Source organism: Stegostoma tigrinum, chromosome 11 (assembly GCF_030684315.1).
Source record: "Stegostoma tigrinum isolate sSteTig4 chromosome 11, sSteTig4.hap1, whole genome shotgun sequence".
Classification (NCBI taxonomy): Eukaryota; Metazoa; Chordata; class Chondrichthyes; order Orectolobiformes; family Stegostomatidae; genus Stegostoma; species Stegostoma tigrinum.
Window position 1 is genome coordinate 61,308,007 of NC_081364.1, and position 23,407 is coordinate 61,331,413.

The 23,407-nt window shown below is 44.4% G+C and overlaps 1 protein-coding gene across 4 annotated transcripts in view; it reads left to right on the forward strand.

Moving 5' to 3' along the window:
* The first annotated feature begins 47 nt into the window (after nucleotides 1–47).
* The window catches only part of srgap3 (SLIT-ROBO Rho GTPase activating protein 3), a 237,063-nt gene continuing 213,703 nt past the window's right edge, over nucleotides 48–23,407 (forward strand). Inside the window, exon 1 of one of the 4 annotated variants that reach the window (XR_007249280.2) lies at nucleotides 48–792. Coding sequence is in view for 3 of the 4 variants with exons in the window: in XM_048548214.2 (XP_048404171.1) it covers nucleotides 726–792 (67 nt within the window). In the remaining variant the exon portion in view is untranslated. The remainder of the gene's footprint in view (nucleotides 793–23,407) is intronic. The other 3 variants (XM_048548214.2, XM_048548213.2, XM_048548217.2) reach the window with 3 other exon arrangements.

Here is a 23,407-nt window from a genome sequence, read left to right on the forward strand (position 1 = left end):
CTTGACGTGACTGTTCCTGCAGTCAAGATTCAGACATTTTTTTCCACTCTCCCTCTCACCCACCTTCCCTCAAATGCAGTTCGCTCCTCTGCTCCAGATTTGAGCTGCAGCTTGCAAGATTTGGGAGGCTGAAGCAGGATGAGAAATTGCAGGGGAGCCGGACACAGGGCGAGCCAGTGAGGAAGTGCTCCCAGTTCAGGCTGCCTATCCCACCACAGTTTCACCTCACCCCCTCCCATCCCATCCCATCCCATCCCCCCCCTCCCCGCCTACCCAGTCTTTCCTTTCACTACCCCAGCAGCACACCACAGACTCGGAGTCGCTGCCTGCATTTTCTGAGCTGGAACCTTCGCCTTTACAACTATATCCTCTCCCCTTCTCTGTATCGGTTTTCAAAGAGAACCCCTCACAATGGAACTGAGTAAATAAGCTGAGCGATTCAGGAAAAGGAGCAGCGTTTGCACCTATCTCTGGTCTCTATTTCCACCCCACCCCCCAAAAAAAACAGGCCAGTAGGGGGAGGAGGAGGAGGGTTATTTTATTTTCAAGCGATTTCAAAGCGTGAACCTGACACAGAGTGTGACTTGGGGAGATTCCCAGATCTCTCTCTCTCTATCACACACACAGCTCCTGAAGCTGTAATCGAGTGAGTGAGGGGAAAGAGTTGAACAACCCCCGGGACTGACGAGAGGAGCTGGTGCTGCGAACTGGGGCCGGCGGACAGGATGTCATCTCAAGCAAAATTCAAAAAGGACAAAGAGATCACCACGGAATATGAGACCCAGGTCAAAGGTAGGTTCCCGACTGTATGTGTGGTTTTTCTGTTTTGTTCTACGCCGTGCAATGTTTTGGGACCCCTCCCCGACCCCGGTGTATTAATCTGGGGTATTGCACAAACGCACATGGAAATAGGCTACCTCCAGGTTAAATGGGATTCTGGAGCTGCTGGGACAGTTGGAGTTACGTTATTTTTTTGTTGTTGTGTAAAAGGGAAGGTGGGGAGGGGGGAGGGGAGGGGAGGGGAGGGTACAGTTTCAGAACTGCATTGCAGTGTGTTGGAAAGCTGGAAGCAGTAGCTAAGCAAGCTTCTCGGTTAGGCGGCAGATTGTGCTGACGATCACACCCGCGTCCCTTGCTCAGAGCTAGGACGCGTTAATAGTGCTCTCTGCTTTCTCTCTCTTCTTCCCCCCCCCCCAACTTCTGTTTCCCGTGTGTTGCAGCCGTACCCCCCCCCCCCACCCCGCCTTTTACTTTATTATTAATAAAGTAGCTGTTTCAACCAAAGGGGGGGGGTCTCTTGCTTCCCAAAATCACTGTGAGATCCGCGCCCCCCCTTTATAAATCAAACTTGTATATTAAACATAATAGGTTGAGTTATTAAGGGCTGAGGGTGTGGGGGGGGGGAGAAGGATAAAAGTATCTTGCCCCCCCCCCCGCTTTAATCAGTGTTATTGCGCCCCCCCCCCCCCCCGTTCCCCGGGTACAGGGAGACTGACAGAGGCTCCCAAATCCAAGCATTGATCGAATTCTCTGGGTCCCCTTCACGCTTTAGGGTTGGCTCTGTGTTAGATATCGCTGGAGATTTCACGTGGTTTATTTCCTTTCATCTCCCCACCTTTCTGTTTTGCTCGGTGTGTTGGGGGTCGGTGAGGTAGAGCAGGGGAAATAATTATGCCCCTGGATTAGTATAGCCCGTATGGTCCACCAACCCCTTGTATCTGCCTCAATCAGCCCTATTGTGCTTGTCCCCTTTTTAAATAAAAGTACTGGTAAAAATGATGTATTGAAGTAGGTTTAAAAGGTGTGTATCACTATCTACTCAATCTCTTCCAAACAGTGGTGTATTTTAAACTCCATTAACAGGGGTTTTACTGCCAGCTCTGAGTGAGCGATGTGTCAGAGTAACTGGAATGGCTTCTGTCTTCTGATCTCTGCAGTGAAGGTTTTAACTCAGCCGATGTAATGCTGTCTGTGTGTTTGTGCTCTGAATAAGGTGAATGTTGCTGCTGGGGGAAGCTGGTTTGGTGGGGGGTGGGTTGGGTGAGATGTGACAGGAGCTGGTGTTTGCAATGCCAGTTGGTATGGAAGAGAGAACAGGACCCTGAGAGGGGAAAAAGGAGGGATTGCTGTCTCCCTACTCTCTCATTCTTCACCCCACCAGCCCCTCTCCTGCTGCTGGAGCTCACTGACTTTCCAGGGATGGAGGGGCTCTGGGCCAATGTCAGACACAGAACTAAGTGTTGGCTGGAACAGCCCACAATGACCGGGGCTGCTGTTAGTTTTCTGACCCACACTGTGCAGTTTTGGTCCTGGCAGAGACTTGTCCAGGTGGATTGTTGTTGAGACTTTTGGAACTGTTTGGGGTGTGAGTGGCTTGTGACACTGCACCATTCTGGTTCTGCATTTCCTCTGGGTTAATGTGCTCGTTTCTTCTTTATAAAAAAACCATGCTTGTTATCTACCCCTCTCCTTACTGATGCTAGATGGGGTTCTGCTGTTGCTACCCGAACCATCCAAGTCAGCTGCCTTCACATGGGGACCCTGGTTGTTACTGCCAGGGCTGATGACGACCACACTCGAGCCCCAATCCTGCCCATAGGCCCGAAACATCAGCTTTCCTACTCCTCTGATGCTGCTTGGCCTGCTTAATTCATCCAGCTCTACACCTTGTTATCGTGTACCTGAGACTGTTGTTTCAATTTTACCTTTTTTTTCTAATCAACCTATTGTGCACCTCTGGAGCAGTTGGGACTTGAACCTGGGCTTCCTGGCCCAGGGATAGAGACACTGCCTCAGCGCCATAAGAGGGCCCTGAGTCTGCAGTTTGTTTTTAAAAAAACATTTTTCCAATCATACTGTTTTGGAGATGTTATTGATCACCTCTGGAGCAGGTGGGGGCTTGAACTTGGGCCTCCCATTCCTGGGTCGGGACAGTACCACCAGGCCACAAGAGGGTCCTTGCTTTCTGCCTTTTCAGCAAAAGCCTCTGTCTACTGAGCAGGCAACACTGAGGCAAGTCTTAAAAACCTCATTCACCCTCCTGATGCAATTGGTTAACTCTCAGTGAAGGACAGAACCTCTGCTGGCCAGGGCCATAGGGTACAGTTATCTATCATCACAATCCAAGAAGTATATCTTTCCCCTTATAATTCAATTTAATATCACCACTGGAATAGAATGATTGGTTTTTATATATTCAATGATTGAGGTACCTTTTTATATTGGTGTCATTTGACCCATTATTATGACCACTTAGTTCAACCTCTGTTACACTGCCTGACTCTACCCCACCTCAGTTCATTTGTTACTGAAGTCCTCATCCCTGCCTTTTGTCATAATTTGATTATATTTAGCCCACGATCACATCCTGCACTCTGTTAAACTCGAGCCCACCCAAATAGGTGCTCATTTCCTTACTTGTGTCAAATCCTGTTTACCTATGGATACCCCTATGCTAACTGATCTATGTTGGTTCCTGGTTTACTAGACACCTCAATTTTTACAAAAGACGCTCAAACTTATTATTAAAATTCTTCATGGCTTCACCTTCCTATCCCTGTAATCTTCTCCAGCTTGTCCAATCTATCTGCACACCTTTTAATTTGAGCTACCTTGATCTTCTGTAATTTTAGTGGCTCAGCCCGTTCTTTCCTTCAGGTACCTTGGCCCTAAGCTCCAGACTTACTCCTTAAACATCTCCACTTCTCCGTTTATTTCCTCCTTTTAAAATCCATCTTTTTGATCAAGCTTTTAGCAATCTTCCCTAACTTCTCCTTATGTGTCTCAGTGTCCTATCTTGTTTCATAATGTTCCTGTGAGGTGCTCTGGGGCACTTTCTTATACATACTAGAAATGCTTTAATAGAAAATAAATTTTCTTAATTAGAAGGATCCAAAAATATAAATACATAAGATAGCAAAAAGAGGTAATTGACAAACTAGCAGGATAGAATCCCAAGATTCAATGGATGCTATCCATTTATTAAGTTAAATGAGAGATAGCAGAGATGCATTTATACCAATTATAAAATTTCACTTAAAAAAAAACAGCACAGCCACATAATAACACTAAGGAACTGTAGCACAGTGAGATTAATATCAATGGTAAGAAGGATAATGCAATCCTCATTCTGTCAGACTCTTTCATTCCTAGATAGCTTTCTATCAAATCATTGAGTAATTGGCACAGGTTTAAAAAGAGCTTCCAGTGCTTGAAAAATCTTTTATCTTTTCTGTCTACTGCTTGAAAGAATTCAGTAAGAGTAGACACGGGTAATATTGTAGATGTAATATATTTGGATTTCCAAGTTCCCTTGTATAAGCTAGTGAATAGTAGAGAAATTACTCTGAGCATACAGAGTCAGGATGCGTAGCGTGCACAAGAAGGAGATTAGAGGTTAATAAAGATGAGTGCTGGTATTCCAGAGATTGATGGGAATTTAGTTGAATGGCTACAATCATACAGTTTCAAAAACAAACTCATTGGGACTGACTTCAAAATAAATAATCTCTGCCTTTCAATTTTATGTTGCACTTGTCCAGAATGTTGGTTAGACCGCAGTCTGGTCTTTACAATGTGAAGAATATAAGGCATTGGAGAATGCAGATAAATATAGAAAGATGGTACCAGGACTGAGATCAAGAATGATTGACCAAACTTGGGCTCTCTCTTCTGCAGAAGAGAAGACTAGTGCATTTCACGATTGCAAAAGAGCCTGAGGGTAGACACAGAGGACATTTCCACTCCTGGAAGTCAACGCCAGAGATGTAAATGTAAGATAGTCATGGATTAAAACCAATGGAGAATTCAGTTGCTAGAACATAGGGCTCCAATTTCATAACGAGTAGTTGGAAATGAATGATGTGGATGTAATAGGGGAGATGTTGGATAAACATGAAAGAGAAACCAGGATACGGTGATGAATGAGTGAAGACTTACATTTTTCAGAAGCACAAGTAAGGACTATTTGGGCTGAATGGCCTTTTTCTATTGTACATTCCATTTCGTTCTATGCACGCATTGATAACCGGTTTATCTATTGAATAAGGTTACATCTAGGGCAGGACTCTCCAAGTTAAGAATTCACATTGCTAAAATATCACAATTTTTCTTCATAATTTGTCAGCTAAGTTAGGCTTTTTTTTGTAAATGAACTGATTGAAGCTAAACAGCTCTCAAGCTGTACAGTGAGAAAGCAAGCCATGTTGGATCTGGTAAGTAATCACAAATGGAGACACTCTGTTTCAATAGTAGCAGATGCTGTCTGTGTTAGCATTTGACATTGCTGGTGCTCAGTTTTACTATTATGCTTTTATTCTGAATTTTGGCTGCTTTCATGGCTATAAGGTAACCATGCCGTGGGAATAGCTGTGATGCCCCATCACTATTTCTGTACCTCAGTTGGAGCAGTTCACTTGGAAACTGCAAAGCTGAACTGCAATGGCAAAAATAAAACCTAAATAGACTGGAGAATCAATCTTGCTCCTCCAAAATCAGTTTGAGTAATTTTAATCAGTTTATATCAATAAACAGTTTAATCTCCCAGTGAAAGTTTAAGATGCATTACCCTAGTGTTCAAAATTAGGCAAGAATAACAAGACTAAATTTGTGATAGGCAAAAAAATCTGATTTCATAGTTTATCCTGAAATGCAATATGGCTTTTTCTGACAATTTAGAAGGTATTTGGTTGTATTCCATAGTATTTCCAGTGCGTGTTATACCATTAAAGGTTTGTGGTTTGCTGTGATGCCTACTATCCTGGGTGTTATTTATGAAGGGCTCTGGCGCAACAGTTCCTGTGGAAGCTTACTGTCATGAGGACCAGTCTTAAGGAATAGTAGAGAAAAGCCAAACTTGTACCTTTTTGAAACGTAAAGCATCTTTCTCAACCTCGGGGTGTTGAAAAGCACTTTACAACCTCTGCTGAATGGCCGAAGTGTTCTCTCTGTGGGAGTGTGGGGAATGCAGCAGCCAATTTGCACGCAGTAAGCTCCCTAAACAGTCCCCAAGTCATCTCTTTAAGGCCGTAAGAAATGGGAAAGTGAATAGGTCATTGGCTCCCTCTGTCATTTGAGAAGGGGCCTCTGTGTTGCAATGATAGTACCTGAGTCAGAGGCCTGGGTTCAAGTCCCACCTGCTGCAAAAGTGTGTAATAACATCTCTGAACAGAATTTTTTTTTTAGGTATTCTCTAAATCAGTCAAGAATGTGAATTTTTGGGGAGGACAGCTTCATTGCACGCAAACTATTCCAAAATTGGTTTGGGGATATCATGGCTAGTCTGATTGTGGTCTCACCTTCAGCTTACCTGCCTGTTTTCCCTATGCAACCCACAAATCCATAATCAATCATGAAAGCTACCGGACTTAGCCTGAATGTATCTAGTGAGCCAGCTCCCATTGCTGTCTGGAAGAGCCCTTATTTTGAAACTGTGTTTCCAGTTCTACATCCACACGTGAAGAAACACCCTCCCAATACTCTACCCTAGCAAACCACCTAAACTATTTGAGTAAAATTAGGTGTTTGGTCTAGAATAAATATTAGCCAATGGAGCTTTGAATAGTGCTGTAGGATCTTTACATCAAGTGTAAGCCCTCCTCTTTCGCATGAGGAAAGCAGCACGTTTTGACGTATAGCAATTGGTATTGCATTGAAATTTCAAAATCTCTCTGAAGGGAGGCTCGAGTCTGTAGACTTTGCATTCTTAGACACGAGCGCTACTGTTGAAACCACGTGGGATAGGAGGTAATATGCTTGCCTGGACTAAGGATTTGGCTGATAGTCAGAAAACAGAAAGGAATAAATGGGTTGTTCATCTTTGGCAGATTGCCACTAATGGGGGGTATTGTGAGAATCAGTACTTTGGGTAAAAGCAACACACGAGATGCTGGAAATCTGAAGCGAATGAGGTGAATGCTGGAGAAGCTCAGCAGATCTGGCAGCATCTGTAGAGAGAGAAACAGTTAACATTTTGGGTCTGGTTATCAAGTTCTAGAGTTCTGGACTCAAGATATTAACTCTTTCTCTCTCCACAGATGCTGCCAGTCCTGCTGAGTTTTGCTAGCAATTTATTTGTTTCAGGACTTGGGCACCAGCAGTTCTTAATATGTAGACGATTTGGAAATTGGGCCCAAATTTGCAATTGATACAAAACTAGTATCTGTGTATTGTGAGCAAGTTACGAGGCAGTTTACCCTGTTTGTTTAAGAAGGGGAATGCTATTTAGGACTGAGGATTTGTTTTGACCTCCAAACATAGTGGATCTTCGTAATTACCTACTCCAGAGGTGTGTGGAAGCTCAATCTTTGAGTATGTTTATAACTGAGATTTCTGATTGCCAATGATGTAAAGATTTATGGAGGTTAGCTTGGATAAAAGGCAATAAAGTGCTCAATCGACCACAATCGGATGATATAACAGCATAGACTTGATGGGCTGAATGGCCTACTCTTCTTGTGTTTCTTTCAACGCCTCAATGTGGGGAAAGTGATAGTTACAAATCCATGGCCTCATCCCATACTAAGTTAGAGAACTTTAAAACTCAGATTTTTTGACTGGGGTCAGTGTAAGTCAGGAGCGCAATTGAATGGGGAACAAGACTTGAGGTGGTGATGACTATATTTGTTAACATTTATCTGTGATAGAGGAACCTTTATCAAAGGGTTCTGACATGAAACATTTCAACTGTTTATTTGTCACTCCACAGTTGCTGAATTACGTGTTAAGTCTTTCAAGCATGTTCTGTTATTTTAATCAGCCTTCCAGCATCTGTACTCTTCCTGATTTTCATTTTCTTTCTCTCTCTTCTCCATCACCAAATAGGGTCAATATGAAAATATCCCTTCCTGCTCAGATTCTCAAAGTGAAAGACACAACCCTTGGGCATGAGAGATGCTGGATTTTGGAAAGGCAAATCAGGGCAGGGCTTATCACTTAATGATTAAAGTCTTAGGTAGTGTTGCTGAACAAAGAGACATTGGAGTGCAGGTTCCCATTCCTTAAAAGTGGAGTCCCACGTAGGCTGGATAGTGAAGAAGGCCTTTGTTATGCTTGCCTTTATGGGTCAGTGCATTGAGTATGGGAGTTGGGAGGTCATATTGTGGCTGTACAGGATATTTGGTTGGGTCACTTTTAGGATACTGCATTCAGTTCTGGTCTCCCTGCAATAGGAAGGATGTTGTAAAGCTTGAAAGTGTTCAGAAAAGATTTACAAGGATGTTGCCAGGGTTGGAGGATTTGAGCTGCAGGGAGAGATAAAATAGGCTGGGGCTATTTTCCCCTGGAGCATTGGTGGCTGAGGGGTGACCCTGTAGAGGTTTATAAAATCATGTGGGGGCATGGATAGGGTAAATAGATGAGGTCTTTTCCCTGGGGTGGGGAAGTCCAAAACTTGGGGACATTGGTTTAAGGTGAGAGGAGAAAGATTTAAGAGACCTAAGGGGCAGCGTTTTCACACACACAGGGTGGTGCATGTATGGAATGAGCTGCCAGAGGAACTGGTGGAGGCTGGTACAATGATGCCATTTAAAAGGCATCTGTATGAGTATTTCAGTAGGAAGTGTGTAGCGGGAAATGGGCCAAATGCTGGCAAATGGGAACTAAATAAATTTATGACATCTGTTTGGCATGGAGTTGGACCGAAGGATCTGTTTCCATGCTGTACATCTTTGATTCTATATTAAGGAGGCTTAGTATTCCAGGCAACACTTCACCTGCATTTCCCAGGATCTAGTATACTGCATTCGCTGCTCACAATGTGGTCTCCTCTACGTTGTTTAAATGAAGCGTAGACTGTGTGACCCCTTTGCAGAACATCTGCATTCTGCTCGGAAAAAAGACCCTGAGCTACCCGTTGCCTGCCACTTTAACACTCTACCCTGTTACCTGGCCAACATGTGTGTCTGGCTTGTTGCAGTGTTCCAGCGAAGCTCAGCACGAGTTGGAAGAACAGCACCTCGTTTTCTGCTTGGGAACCCTGCAGCCTTCTGCACTCAGTACTGTGTTCAATAATTTTAGGGCTTAAACTCCCCCATGTCCTGGCTCCCTACCCCCCCACACTAGGCCTTGTTATCACAACCTGCCATAGTTAGTCACTAACAGCTCCCATTAACAACTGTTTACCCTCCAAGCCAGACCACTGTCAACTCCTTCTTCCCCCGTGTCTGTGCGCGTTTCCTCTGGGTGCTCCGGTTTCCTTCCACAGTCCAGAGATCTGCAGGTGGATTGGCCATGCTAAAATGCCCCTAGTGTCCAGGGATGTGCAAGATTGGTGGATTAGCCAGGGGAAAATGTGGAGTTACACTTAGTGAGTAAGGGGTGGGCCTTCTCAGTGTCAGTGTGGACTCAATGGGCCAACTGTCTGTCCAACTGCTCTTCTCTCTCTTTGGGTTCTATCATACCCATCCCCCCTCACTATTTTCTGCATATAAACTGACATTTTCCCAGCTACCACCAGTTCTGAGGAAGGGTCACCCCAGACCCGAAACGTTAACTCTGATTTTCTCTTCACAGATGCTGCCAGACCTGCTGAGCTTTTCCAGCAACTTCTGGTAGTATTCCAGGCATTGTGTAAACAAGCCCTGTTCTCCCTGAGCAGGTAGGCTGAGGTGCTAGGTTAACAACTTGCCCAAGTCACTGCCTCTGATAATGCAGCGGAGATGTGGTACTGTGCCGGAGAAACATCTTGTATTGTCTCTTCCAATTCACCACTGAATGGTACAGGCAGAACCAAATAGTCACAGGTCTGTTTCTGTTCCAATCCACCATTAGGTTGCCAGTGAAGATCTAGTTGGAGGGACAGTCAGGGAAAATGAGTGGTTGAGTGTGGAGCAGCTGAAGGCACATCAGGAAATTGCAGCTTGTGTGGTGATGAATTGCAAAGTACATGGTGAGGAGATGCTGCAATGTATTTTGATCTCAACACAAGGGTGCAGGGAGCTGGAGAGTGTCAAATTGCTGTCTCGAAGGACATGGGTAAAATAGTTCAGAATGGCATTCCCCTCGGTTATATCAGGTGAAGCATTTTTTTTTGTCAGCTAATTCCTGGAGTCTAGATTCTGAAGATAGTAGTACGGAGTTGGCTCCTGGTCCGAGTGGATTCCCCAGTTGCTGCCTTTCACGATGGGTACTGTTCAGTCTTCAGCTCCTGCATGAAGTTTCCAACCTTCTGTATCCTGTGAAAAATCAGGTCTGTTTACTGCAGGTGCAGGATGCTCTTGGGTCATGATTTGGGATGAATTCTGTCAAGGAAGTTTAAATGAGGCAATGGAAATTTTTCATGTTTTCTGCACCCAATAAAGGTACACTTCCATTGAATGCATCAAATGTTCTGTGGACAAGAGATTAAATCCCTTGAATCAAGGCAGATGAAGTTCTGAATTTGATTAAAAACCCATAATGGAAAAGCTAACCTAATGTTGATCATCTAACAACTATTGATTGTTCTAAAAAGCCGTGGCTCGTTAACTTCTTTTAGAGAAGGATATTTGCCACCTTTACTTGGTCTGAGCCACATGTAATTCCTGACTTTCGACGAGGCTCACTCTTAAGTGCCTCCTGGGCAATTAAAAATGGACAACAAATACCAGCCTAGCCAGCGGTATCCACAATCCATGAACAAATTTTAAAAGTAATAATTGAGGTTTGGTACAACGCAGGTTGGATTTGGAGTAAATATCTCTTACAATCTACACTGTTGCCATCAAACTCTTTCAGAACAGGTACAGCATGGGTTGTGTGCTCTCTATTATGCCTTATGAATATAGTTCAATGACATTTGAAGACTATGCTTTCTAGCACCAAAATGACAGTCTCTTATTTCTGCATCAGAAATGGCCCGAGGGAGGCTGCAAGTCCACGCTGAATTAAGGACAGAGTACTGTGCTGTGGTTTAATGACAGTGAAAAGGGCTGAGATTGCCCTAACTCCACTTAAAGCCATTGAATCCCTACAGTGTGGAAGCAGGCCACTCGGCCCATTGAGTCCACACTGACCCTACAAAGGCCCACCTCTCTAAGTGTAACTCCACATTTTCCCCTGGCTAATCCACCAATCCTGCACATCCCTGGACACTAGCATTCTAGCATGGCCAATCCATCTGCCGATCTCTGGACTGTGGAAGGAAACCGGAGCACCCGGAGGAAACGCGCACAGACGTGGGGAGAATGTGCCAACTCCACACAGACAGTCACCCGAGGGTAGAATTGAACCCAGGCCCCTGCCGCTGAGAGGCTGCAGTGCTAACCACTGAGCCACTGTACTGCCCACTTCTTCGTACAGAAACTGGAAACATGTTGATCTGTGGGGAACCTTTGAAAGGGCTGAAAATAAGTCTTTGTCAATACAACTAAAGTGAAATTCTGATAATAGGTTTCTTTTATCCCTCAGGACTACACATCAAGTCTTTAACAAAAAGGTCTTGAGAGGATTTCCTGTAGTATTTTTTATGATGCTGTAAATGATGTTTGGAAATAGTGCAGAGTTACATAACGCTCTTTGAGTAGCTATCGACAGCTAGTTAAGTACTCCTCCCTCAACCGATTCCTCCCTTCTCCCTCAACATTGTTCAACAGATTCAAGAAAGAAATCTATGTTTCTGATGAAAACCAGGATAAAGAACTGTGGGGAGGAGGCAGGAGAGGGGAGTTCAGACTAGGGTAAAGTCATGTTAAATGGCACTGTGTGTTCGAAGGGCAGAATTGCTTGTTCTGGCTCCTGTTTCCTATGTTCCCTGCCTGAGCCTGTCTGGAAAATTTTATCAAGGTGCTGATTACACCTTTTGAGTAATATTGGTGTGTGACATTTCATTGTAGTTTTATTTTAATACAGTTATATGCCGTCTACAGAAGTGGGCCAGCACCTGTGTTTACGGTCTACGCAGGTCTTCCAACCTAATTCTTGTAACTGTTGCAATTCTTGTCACCTCCCAGTGTTTAACTAGCTTTGTTTTCACCTAACTGCCCTAATGTGAGTCACTCAACTCCCCTGTGTGGCATTGCAGGCTCCACACTCATGATGAATAGGGAACGGCACGTTCTCGTACTTTTTTTTTAAGTGATTTCCTTTATTTTAAAGATTTGATGACTGGATATAGGTATCACGAGCTGAGCTGCTGCAGAAATGTAGGGATGGGGATGTAGATATATCTACAGTACCATTGGAAAGGATGTTCCAGTACGTTCAGCCAACAACAGTGAAGGAATGGGGCTATTATTCCAAAGTCAGGATGCTGTGTGGCTTGAGGATTAGCTTCAAGTGGTGACTTTCTGCCCTTGTCCTTTGAGATGGCCAAGGCCATGAGTTTGTCAGGTGCTCCCGAAGAAGTTACCAATGCCTCTTGTAGGTATACACTGCTGCCACTGTTGGTGAAGGTGCTCAATGTGGTTCCAACCAAGCGGGCTGCTTTGTCCTGGATGCTGTCGAGCTTCTTGAATGCTGTCGAGCTTCTTGAATGCTGTCGGAGCTGCACTGTGCTGGGGTGTGGTCTTGATGGGCGTGGCACTAGGATCCTACTCCCAACAATGGAGATAGACAGCATGACCATAGAGCAGTGTTGTCTCTACCCTTGCTCTGGAACCCAGAAAAACTTGGAGCACTGGGAATGCGGTTAGGGGTCTGACTTGGATCCTTTTTAAATAGCTCCGGAGTTACGTAGACTCTGAAAATCTTGGCCTTTTATTTATGATCCTTAGTTTCGGACTCCTCACAAGTTAAGATGCATTCTCTCCTTTGACTCTGTCAAAGGCCTGCATAATTTCCAAGATCTCCATCCAGCCCAGCCCAAGTTTCTCTTATCCAGTGTCAATAGATACTACTTGAGGATAACCCTTTGTTGTTTCAAACCTTGGGTCTTGAACCAGGAGACACAGTCTGTGCATGTGAACTGGTTCCTCTCAGCAGAGGAACTCTGTATATCTGTCATCGATTTTGTGTTTTCTTAGCATGCAAAATCATTGTATACTTCCTGGAAAATAGGAAATTGTTCTATATGGCTAACAGCGTGTTTTGGAAAACGACTGGTCAAATTCACCATAGAGGAAGAGCATGTTGAAGGTGAAAATGCAGTTGGCAGAGATGGACTATGAAGTGAATGAGTAAATGAATGCAATTCTGTGCGTTGAGAGTGGGGGGGGGGGGAGGAGTGCGGGGGAGGTGTGGGGAGAGAGACTGAATTCAAGCCAGTTTAATCCAATGTGCATACAGCAGCCTGCAGCAATTTCTAAAATCTGTGCCTGCCCAGGGCAGCTTTACTACATGTTTAACACAGTATTGCCTCTGTCCGGGCAGCGTAGAGGGGGATTTACATCCCGTTTACTTTGTTCAAATGAGTAGAGAACGTTTGACTTTCACTTCAAAAGTGTAGAGGGACCTTCACTCGTATCTAACCCCAGGCTGTTCCAGGATTGGGAGCGTTTGTTCAGGGCAATATAGAAGGAGTTTTGCTATAAATCTAAGAGTAGAGGGAGCTTTAGTCTGTCTATAATCTCGTGCTGTACCTGCCCTGGGAGTATTTGGGGCAGACAATGTACCGAGACCTTTACTCTGTATCTAACTATGCTGTTCCTGTCCTGGGAGTGTTTGATTGGACAGTGTAAAGGGAATTTACTTTCGGTTTGAAAGAGTGAAGAAAGCTTTACTCTCCAATCTCAGTGGAGATTAAATCCAATCCCATGTTGTCCCTGTCCCAGGAATGTTTGTTGGGAACTGTGTCAAGGGAACTTTATTTTCAGTTTACTTGTTAACTTATAAGAAAAGCAGAAACTTTACCCTGTATCTAACCCAATGTTGCCCCTGCCCTGGGAGGGTTTGATGTGGATGGCCTGAAATGTGAAGACGTGCCTCTTTTTTGATGGGGAGTTAGCTCTCAGGAGTGAAGTGCTCAGTGGCAAGTGTCTGTCTCCACCAAAAGGAGCAGTATGTCGATCAGTTGCAGAGTATGATGGAAGGCGAAGGAAAGTGTGAAGGGTAATTGGTAATGATGGCAACCAGTTTAATTTGGTCGAAGGTAGCACCGTGTTGGTGCTCTGTGACAATTTGTAGTCATTAATGAGACATTTATTGATGCTGTTGCTCTGATCCTCATCTTGGGCTTGTGTGGATGTAAGTGTTTATGGATGTTGCCTCAGTTGGAATAACAATTCAATCCTGAAGGTTTGATAATCTTACCCTTCAGTCAAAGAATACTCCAGCACTGAAATGTTTCTCTGCATATCAAGGCTGTGCCAGCATTTTTTCTCCACACGAACATGGTTATCTAATCCCACTCTCCTCACTGCCAAATCCTTCTAATCATCATCTTTTCTCGAGCAGCTTGTGAATTTCCTTTTTCAAGGTTTTACAGACTTTGGCTTTGATACTGTTTTGTAGAGAAGTCTCCTTTCTAGTCGTTCTGGTTGAAGAATTGTTTTTCTACCCTCTGTTTTAATTCTCCTTGGAATCGGCGCCCCACTTACGTTCTGACAATATCCTGACATTAGCTCTCTCATTCTCCTTGTTTTCAAGCACCTACCACCATCTCATAACGCTCTTCTCTAACTGCCACTCACTACTTGTTTCACCAACTCCCCCTAAATCTCTCTGCCCTTCCAATTCTGGCATATTGTACAACTTAAATTTCTGACAAAACACCATTTGGAGCTTGTGCCTTCAACTGTCCAACACCTAAATTCTGTAATCACCTCCCAATCCCCTCTCTACCTCCCCTTTCACTACCCCCCCCCCCCCCCCCCCCCAAACCACAGGGTGGTGGGTATGTGGAGCAAATTAGTAGAGGCGGGTACAATTACAACATATAAAAGACGTTTGGACATGGATTTAGAGGGATGTGAGCCAAATTTAGGTAAATGGGACTAGTTCAGTTGAGGAAACCTCATGGCCTAACTCGTCCATGCCAGTTTCTTTATTCTGTGTCTCTACAACTGCCACTTCTTTGCATCTTTGGATCCCCTGTTCTAATACCTCCTTGTGAGATTTAGATTGTGTTTAATAACATGCCTGTGAAGCCTCTGGGGATAATGTTTCATCTCCCTTCCAGGTGACATTGCCGGAGCTGCGCAGCCTCTGTTGAAGCGCTGTTGTTCTGTCCTGGTCTGCATTTATATGGTCTGGTCTGTCATGGTGGACTGTCTAGTTTCCACCGTGGCAGACCGAACCGTATAAATGCAGAGCATTACAGAACAACAGCGCTTTAACAGAGGCTGCACAGCTCCGGCAATGTCACCTGGAAGGGAGACGAAATGTTTGCATGAAAACCAGTCGACTGGGCAAACCAACCAAAACTTCGTGTCACTGTGTAAATCATTATAATCCTCCCAACCTCTTAAAGACCTCCGATAATTCATCCCCAACACTTTTTATTCCCCCACCCTCCCCCCCGTATACTTGTTCTGCTACTGCAATCTTATTTTCATCCTCAGAACTTGGGCATCATTAGCAAAGCTGACATTTATTATCCACCTTGACCTGCCCTTGAATGTAATGGTAGCTCTCCTTGAACCACACTTTGATGTAACTGGCTAGGACACTTCAGCATCGACAACACTGGACTCGGTCCAAGAGCACCAGCTTCGAGGACCATTTGGCGTATGATAAGCCAGCATTGGTCATCCATGTTCTGCAGTTTCTGGTCAATTTCCAGATTTGCTTGGACACTGGTACCAGGGTTGGCACTAAAATGCTTTCAATACCTGGGTGGTTGAAGCCCCAGAAACTGATGGTTTTTGTTCTTGGGGACCCTGATCACTGCCTCGCAGTTGAAAAGAAACAGAAGATCCTGGAAGTTTGTTCTTGGGGACCCTGATCACTGCCTCGCAGTTGAAAAGAAACAGAAGATCCTGGAAGTTATCAGCAAGTCTGACAACATCTGTGGAGAAAGTCAGAGAAACAGCGTTAGTGTTTCAGCTCAGTGACTTGTAGTTACACCCCTATTTGCACTCGGCGATCAGGCAAGGACGGGGTACGATCTGGGTGCCAGTATCCCCACAATTGATTTGTTTGCTATTCCCAATGCTGATGTGGCGCACCTGAGGCTTGGTAAAGAAGAGCGATAGGGCTGTCTCCCAGAGGGCGGAGCCTGCTTCAGGTTGAAGGCTGGGGAGAGGAGCGTCTCTCTACTGGTTATTCAGCTAGGCTTTGAATAAGGTGAGTTTCTTCAAGACTTCTGCTTGTTGGAGAAGGTGGATGCAGTACATTTTCCCAAATCCTACCCGTGACCAGAGCAAACTGCCTCGCCTCACTGGGATCAAGCCCCGCTATTCCTGGTGTCATATTAAAAGTTGACGATTTGTCAAGACTATGCAGAATTCCCTGATTTACCTGTCTTTCACACCTCTGACACACAGCCCCGACCAGGTTTCTGTACTTAACAAGAATGATTCAATTGCAAACAAGTCGATTCTGGCCATAGGTAAACAATGAGGAACTCTTGACATATAGCTATAGAAGTTTAGGGGAGAGTTTTATCTGTAAACTCCCCTTCCATACGTGCCCTTGCCTACTTTCCAGTCTGCAGAGATAAAGACCGAGAAGGCAGCTTGATGGTTCCTGCTGGCAGATGCACTAAGATGGGCCTTTTGGCTACAGTTCGCCTGCAAACTGGGCTTGTACTACTGCTTGGCCAGGCAGCTGTCTGAGCAGGACTTGCAATGAGTGTTCAGTTACTCGCTTTAAAGGACTGCAGGCCCTCTCGATTTTTGAAACTGTTGTTTTCCCCCATTTTGTCCAAACATTTTAAAACACAAAAGTAAAAATATGCAGTCTTTAACAAACAATTTAGAAATTTGTGGAGCTGCAGTGAGACCGCATCTGGAGTGATGTGTACAATTTTGGTGATTTTATATTTGAACAAAGAATATAGCTGTTAGAAGCAGTTCAGAGAAGGTTCACTTGACTCATTCCTGAAATGAAGGATTTATCTAAAGAAGAAATGTTGTGCCTGCATCCAAAAATGGGCAGTGAAACCTAGCAGATCCTGGATGTCAGTGGCAGGGTGGATTCTGAGAATGCTTCCCACTGGAGAAGAGACCAGACCTTTTGGGGATGCAAATTTAAAAAATTGGTCTCCCTTTTGAAGACAGATGAGTTTGTTTTTTTACTCCTCAGAGTCATTAGACTGTGGCATTCTCTTCCCCAGAGACCACAACTCTGGATGGTGAAATTTATTTAAGGTTGAATCTGATTTAATATTTTTTTTTGATGGAAGGATATGGGGACAGACAAAAAAGTGGAGTTGACACCACAACCAGCTTCAGCCATGATCTCATTGAATTTTGGAGCAGATCTGAAGGGCTGAATGGCCTGTTCCTGTGATAAATTGTTTTCAATATGGCTGAGAACCAAGTGTTGAAAATACTCAACCTCTCAGGCAGCATCTATGGAGAGAAGATCCGAGATAACGTTTCAGGTTGTGATTTTTCATTGTTACTGTCCACGATTGATGCTCTGACAGCAGCAAGGGGGTATTATTATCCCTCTGGGCTTCTAGAATGGGCACTCCAGTTGATGCTTCCATTTCTGTTTGCCACCTGATGACTCTGGTTAGTATTTCATTTAGGATTCGGGGAACGTTGGTGCAGCATGCTTACCTGAAGAGATTAACCAGCTGGGCCATGTGGTGTGGATTGTACCTTGGTCGTATAGAGTGGACTTTGACTCAATAACCTTTTATCCTGATCAGTAGTAATGCCATGCAACACCCATCTGTGTGACAGATTATTAGCTGGTTATTTTGTGTTGGCAAAGATCCTACATTTTGTTTTGGAGCGAACAATACACATGAACACACTGAGCTCACTCTTGCTGAGCAGTCCCATGTCTGGTTTTGAAGCCAGTGCCGAAAATGATTGGAAGCTAAGCCTAGAGGCGCAGGCTGCTGAATGTTGGGTCAAGTTGCTGCTCAGTCTTAGAGTCTGTATCTGTCTGTCTTTGCCCTGCAACCATTTGAGGAACAGAACTATTACAGGGGGAAGGATGAGCTGAGAGTGTAATCTCACCTTGGTCAGTTTGTGAATGCAGCTGCTGCTGGATCAACTTGTCTAAGAGACTTCAGTGTCCTGATTTCACGTTAATGCTGTGCAGTTGAGCTCACTTTATATGTAGTCTGGCTTAATTTGAGTTTTCTTGACAAAACCACTTCACTTTCTATGTCTAGGAGTAAAAAGCTTTTTTGTGTTTCTAATGGAAGCTCCATCATCTAAAAGCCTCAATTAGACTGCTTATACAACAAGCAGTTGAAGAGGCTGTTTTATTCCGTCCAGTGTGGCTTTATAGTCTTTACTGTGTGGTATCTGGGGCATAACTTGTTAAGAAGCTTCATACAGTCATACTAAAGGGCTGCCATGAGCAACATTACATGTTCATTGTAACTAAAAAATAAAGAATTGTATTTATTTAGAGACTTTTACTACCATCAGACTTTGCAGCCAGTTTGCAGCTTTGCATTGGATCAGCTGTCAATGCTGTCTCCTCCTGAATTGGAAATTCCTTGATCAGACTTTCACTCTGAAGACTTGAGAGCATACAATCTGGGTTGATGCTATTTGTGACTTCCTCAGTGGCATTTGAGGTCACTGCTTTAAATGGATTTGAGGGTTCATATGGCACTACTTTGATGGGAAGAATAGATATTTACCAAGGACCTTGTTCAGAGAGGTTGTCGTACATCTCTGGAGCTGGAGAGACTTGAATCTGGCTGTCCTGTGTTAGAGGTAGACACACTACTACTGCACTGGAAGAGCCCAATATCAATGGGGTGTGTACTGCTGCTTGTCAATATACTGACCAATCACACACACAGACACGCGCGGATGCTACAGACAGGCTTACTATTCCTTCGGGATCACTAAATAGTGGAAATCCCAGGAAAATGCCCCCACCCCCACATCCATTTTCACTAAGGACACAAAGGCCAAATGTAACTTCAACAGGAATCTGACTACAAGTTGGGACTGTGCTGAATGGTTTGCTAACACATTCAGTGGTGCAACCACAGCGTACTTCTCCTTTTTCCCTTTTGGGCCTTCCAGCTTCGGGCTGTTGATGATGCACACCATCGTTCCCAACCCAAACTATACCGTGTTTCCACTGTTTCTGGGTCTCGGCTCACTGACTGGGAGCTCCCTGACCTACTTTGGCTTGCGGTTTGCAAGCCGAGACCATGAGAGGCGAGTAGGATTTCTGACCTACTAACGAAGCAAGCACAATGTCTCCAGAACATCAAATATTAATCTTTCTGCAATGGTGGGATTTCCTCCAGTCCCAGGGCTTTTATTTAACACTGTGTGTGAAATACAGAGGCTGGCCTGGCCCTCCCTTCTAGGTAACATGAACAGAGTTTATGAGCAATACTGAGCCTTCTCAATGTTCCAGTTCCATTTCCACCTTGCAGACTTCTCCCTAGCATCTGATTTGTCCTGAGTTGTATCTGCTGTGTCATCATTAATAAGTGATGAGCCCTTCCCTCGCTTGGCTTCTTCCTCCCCAAGCAGTTTTCTTGTGGTGGCTTTGGAGGACATGACACAACTGCCAGGTTAGATTTTCCTAATTCCATGGTCTCCTGGCTGCACCCACCGCCCCCCCCCCCAACCCCGACACACACACGTTTCTCTGCAAACTCTAAAACTCAGCAGCTTGCTTCCTAACTCTCTCCAGGTTCCTAACATCGCCACCTCCTGAGCTCATTCCTGCCTGGCCATGCTGCTGATCAAAGACTTGGACAGTTTTAAGAAAGAAGGATAGCGTTGTATGTGTCTGAAAGAGTAGACGTTTGCTATGAGCTATGTTCTTCCTCACACAGTCTGGATTCTGGTGGTGTAGTTTCCAGAAGGAGATGTAGAGACAGGGGAGTAGAGACAACCCTGGTAATTATAGACCAGTGAGCCTTACTTCAGTTGTTGGTGAAGTGTTGGAAAAGGTCATAAGAGATAGGATTTATAATCATTCCAGAAAAGAATAATTTGATTAGGGATAGTCAGCACGGTTTTGTGAAGGGAAGGTCGTGCCTTACAAACCTTATTGAGTTCTTTGAGAAGGTGACCAAACAGGTAGATGAGAGTAAACTGGTTGATGTGGTGTATATGGATTTCAGCAAGGCGTTCAATAAGGTTCCCCACAGTAGGCTATATTTCAGCAAGGTGTTCGATAAGGTTCCCCACAGTAGGCTATATTTCAGCAAGGCGTTCACTAAGGTTCCCCACAGTAGGCTATATTTCAGCAAGGTGTTCGATAAGGTTCCCCACAGTAGGCTATTGTACAAAATGCGGAGGAATGGAATTGTGGGAGATATAGCAGTTTGGATCGGAAGTTGGTTTGCTGAAAGAAGACAGAGGGTGGTGGTTGATGGGAAATGTTCATCCTGGAGTGTTACCAGTGGTGTACTGCAAGGGTCGGTGTTGGGTCCACTGCTGTTTGTCATTTTTATAAACGACCTGGATGAGAGCGTAGAAGGATGGGTTAGTAAATTTGCAGACGACACTAAGGTGGGTGGAGTTGTGGATAGTGACGAAGGATGTTGTGGGTTAGAGAGACACAGATAAATTGCAGAGCTGGGCTGAGAGGTGGCAAATGGAGTTTAATGTGGACAAATGTGAGGTGATGTACTTTGGTAGGAGTAACTGGAATGCAAAGTACTGGGCTAATGGTAAGATTCTTGGTAGTGTAGATGAGCAGAAAGATCTCGGTGTCCATGTACGCAGAACCTTGAAAGTTGCCACCCAGGTTGACAGGGTTGTTGAGAAGACATAGTGTTTTAGCTTTTATTAATAGAGGGATCGAGTTCCGGAACCAAGAGGTTATGGTGAAGCTGTACAAAACTCTGGTGCGGCCGCACTTGGAGTATTGTGTACAGTTCTGGTCACTGCATTATAAGAAGGATGTGGAAGCTTTGGAAAGGGTGCAAAGGAGATTTACTAGGATGTCGCCTGGTATGGATTGAAGGACTTATGAGGAAAGGCTGAGAGACTTGAGATTGTTTTCATTAGAGAGAAGAAGGTTGACAGGTGACTTAATTGAGACATATAAAATAATCAGAGGGTTAGATAGGGTGGATAGGGAGAGCCTTTTTCCTAGGATGGTGGCTGCGAGCACGAGGGGGCATAGCTTTAAATTGAGGGGTGACAGATATAGGACAGATGTCAGAGGTAGTTTCTTTACTCAGTAGTAAGGGTATGGAACGCTTTGCCTGCAACGGTAGTAGATTCGCCAACTTTAGGTACATTTAAGTCGTCATTGGATAAGCCTATGGACGTGCATGGAATAGTGTAGGTTAGATGGGCTTCAGATCGGTATGACAGGTCGGCGCAACATCGAGGGCTGAAGGGCCTGTACTGTGCTGTAATGTTTTATGTGTATTTCCTCTGCCTGTTGTCATTTAATAGTTAATGTGGCCAAGAGTTTATGTAACCCGCAGTCACTGCGCAATGGCAAGCTATGTCTTATTCTGAAAGACAAGACTGCCCATCTGAACAGTCTGTTAGACTGCCAGAGGAAGGGCTACTTGTGGGAGCTCTCTGCCCCCTCCAACCACAAGCTGCCAGTGGTCAGTACCAGTGTTTTCAAATGTTTTAAGGCAGAAAGAGTTAGTAGAGTAGTCTGGAATGAGGAGTTTACTATAAGATCAGGGCTGACCTTTAAGATATCGGGTAAGCTCAAGGAGGGTAAATGGCCTAATGGACTCGGGTGTTATGTCATCTTATAAGAAGTTGAAAGAGTAAAAGGAAAAGGTGGAATTGCCGAGCTTAAGACATCAATTATTGTGTCAAGGAGATTGAGGATGTACTGGAGTAAGGCTGAGATCTCATGGGGTTGGAGGGGCTGGAGCGTATTGAAGATTGAGGGCAGGCAAGGCGTTGGGGGTTGGGGGCGGGTTTCAAACAGCCCTGATTTCTCCGACACTTTCCTCCCAGTGTGCTTGTTTATCCTTTTGAACGAAGAGTGTCGAGTGACAGTATTCCATTGTCTGTTGAAGTCTTTCACTCCTGAGTTGACCGACCGAGGCACTGCATCTTAATAGTTTAAAGTGTAGAGAGCTCTCGGAATGTGGCCAGATTTTTGCAAACCTTCCATTTTGAACTAACTTTACTGTGCCCTTCAGGAAATCTCTAGGTATGCAGCAATACTAAAACTGTTACACTGTAATGATAGTCTAATTGGGTGTCTTGGTACTGTAGCATTCCAGATCAGCATTTTAAATGACTACTTTTAAGTGAGACAGCCCAAATGCAGGAGATATTTCTCTTTATAGCTTTCCTGCCTGCCGATAGGAGTTGGAGTGTTTACTGTTTGGGTTTGGGCCTGTCTCATTTTCTATTACAATAGGCCTTGGCTGTCCATAAATTTGATTTAAGGATGTGCTGTATTTGGTCACTTGTTCCTGCTTCGAACAGACCAAACTGAGACCTACAGGATTTTGGGCAAACTCGGAAAGGGTTAGCTCCCTTTTCTTTCCTTCCCTGTGCCTGTAAGAGTCCGAACACCTTCACAACGAGGCACAGAGAATGTGATGCAGCTTCATGTTCTGATGTGGGGAAGGGAGCGGTTTTTTAAAAAAATGACAACCCTCATTCCCCACAGGAGAGCAGCTGACCTGAGCAAAGACCTAGACCGAACTGACTAGCAAGTTGAGGATATTTAACATTGCTCTGGGGCTGGCGCCAACATGATGATTTCACAAAAACGAACTAAAAGAATGAGAGTCTCTCCTCTGTTCTCATGTGGTTCAGACTTCTGATTTCCAGAATTCGTTTCTTTTATTTTATAAAGGCTTATGTTTTCAACCCATGGTATTTTTGCAGGACTGACTGTCTTGTCTGGACTATTTTGTGAACGAATGTGTGCATGTTTGGATTTAAAGGGGATATAATTTGTTTACACACTGGCAATTAATATTCTGTGTTTGTCACCTGTCAAAAGATAAGATTTTCATTCTGGCTTATTGATCTTCTGAGAGTTTCTGTCCCAGATAATAATTAGTCAAGCAAATTTTTAGCAGCTTGGGTTAATCTGTGCTTATGAGATTTGGTCATGGCGTGGTGGCACTTGATTACCAGAGCACTCCACCTATCAGGGCCCTGGTAGGGACAGGAACGCAGATCTGACTGGAGGTAGTGGGCGTTACTGGGGTCACGGTTGACACTAAGAATTTTGACCGTACTGCTGTCAATTGGCAAGTTCAAGAAAATTTCAATTGTACTTGCTGACAGCGTGAAGGCAAATAAGCGCCAGACTTTTTAAACAATTGTTTTATCCTTACTTCAGCAAGCTAAGAGTCAGCACTCAACGTTTTGAGCCCTTGGTGGATATGGCACGACAGGGCTCCTTTTGGTGCTGCCTCTCTATTAGGTGAGATGAGATGCCACCGACCTGTAGGAATCCCACCTTGAGGCAGCCAGTTGGGGACCTTTTTAAATTTATTTTT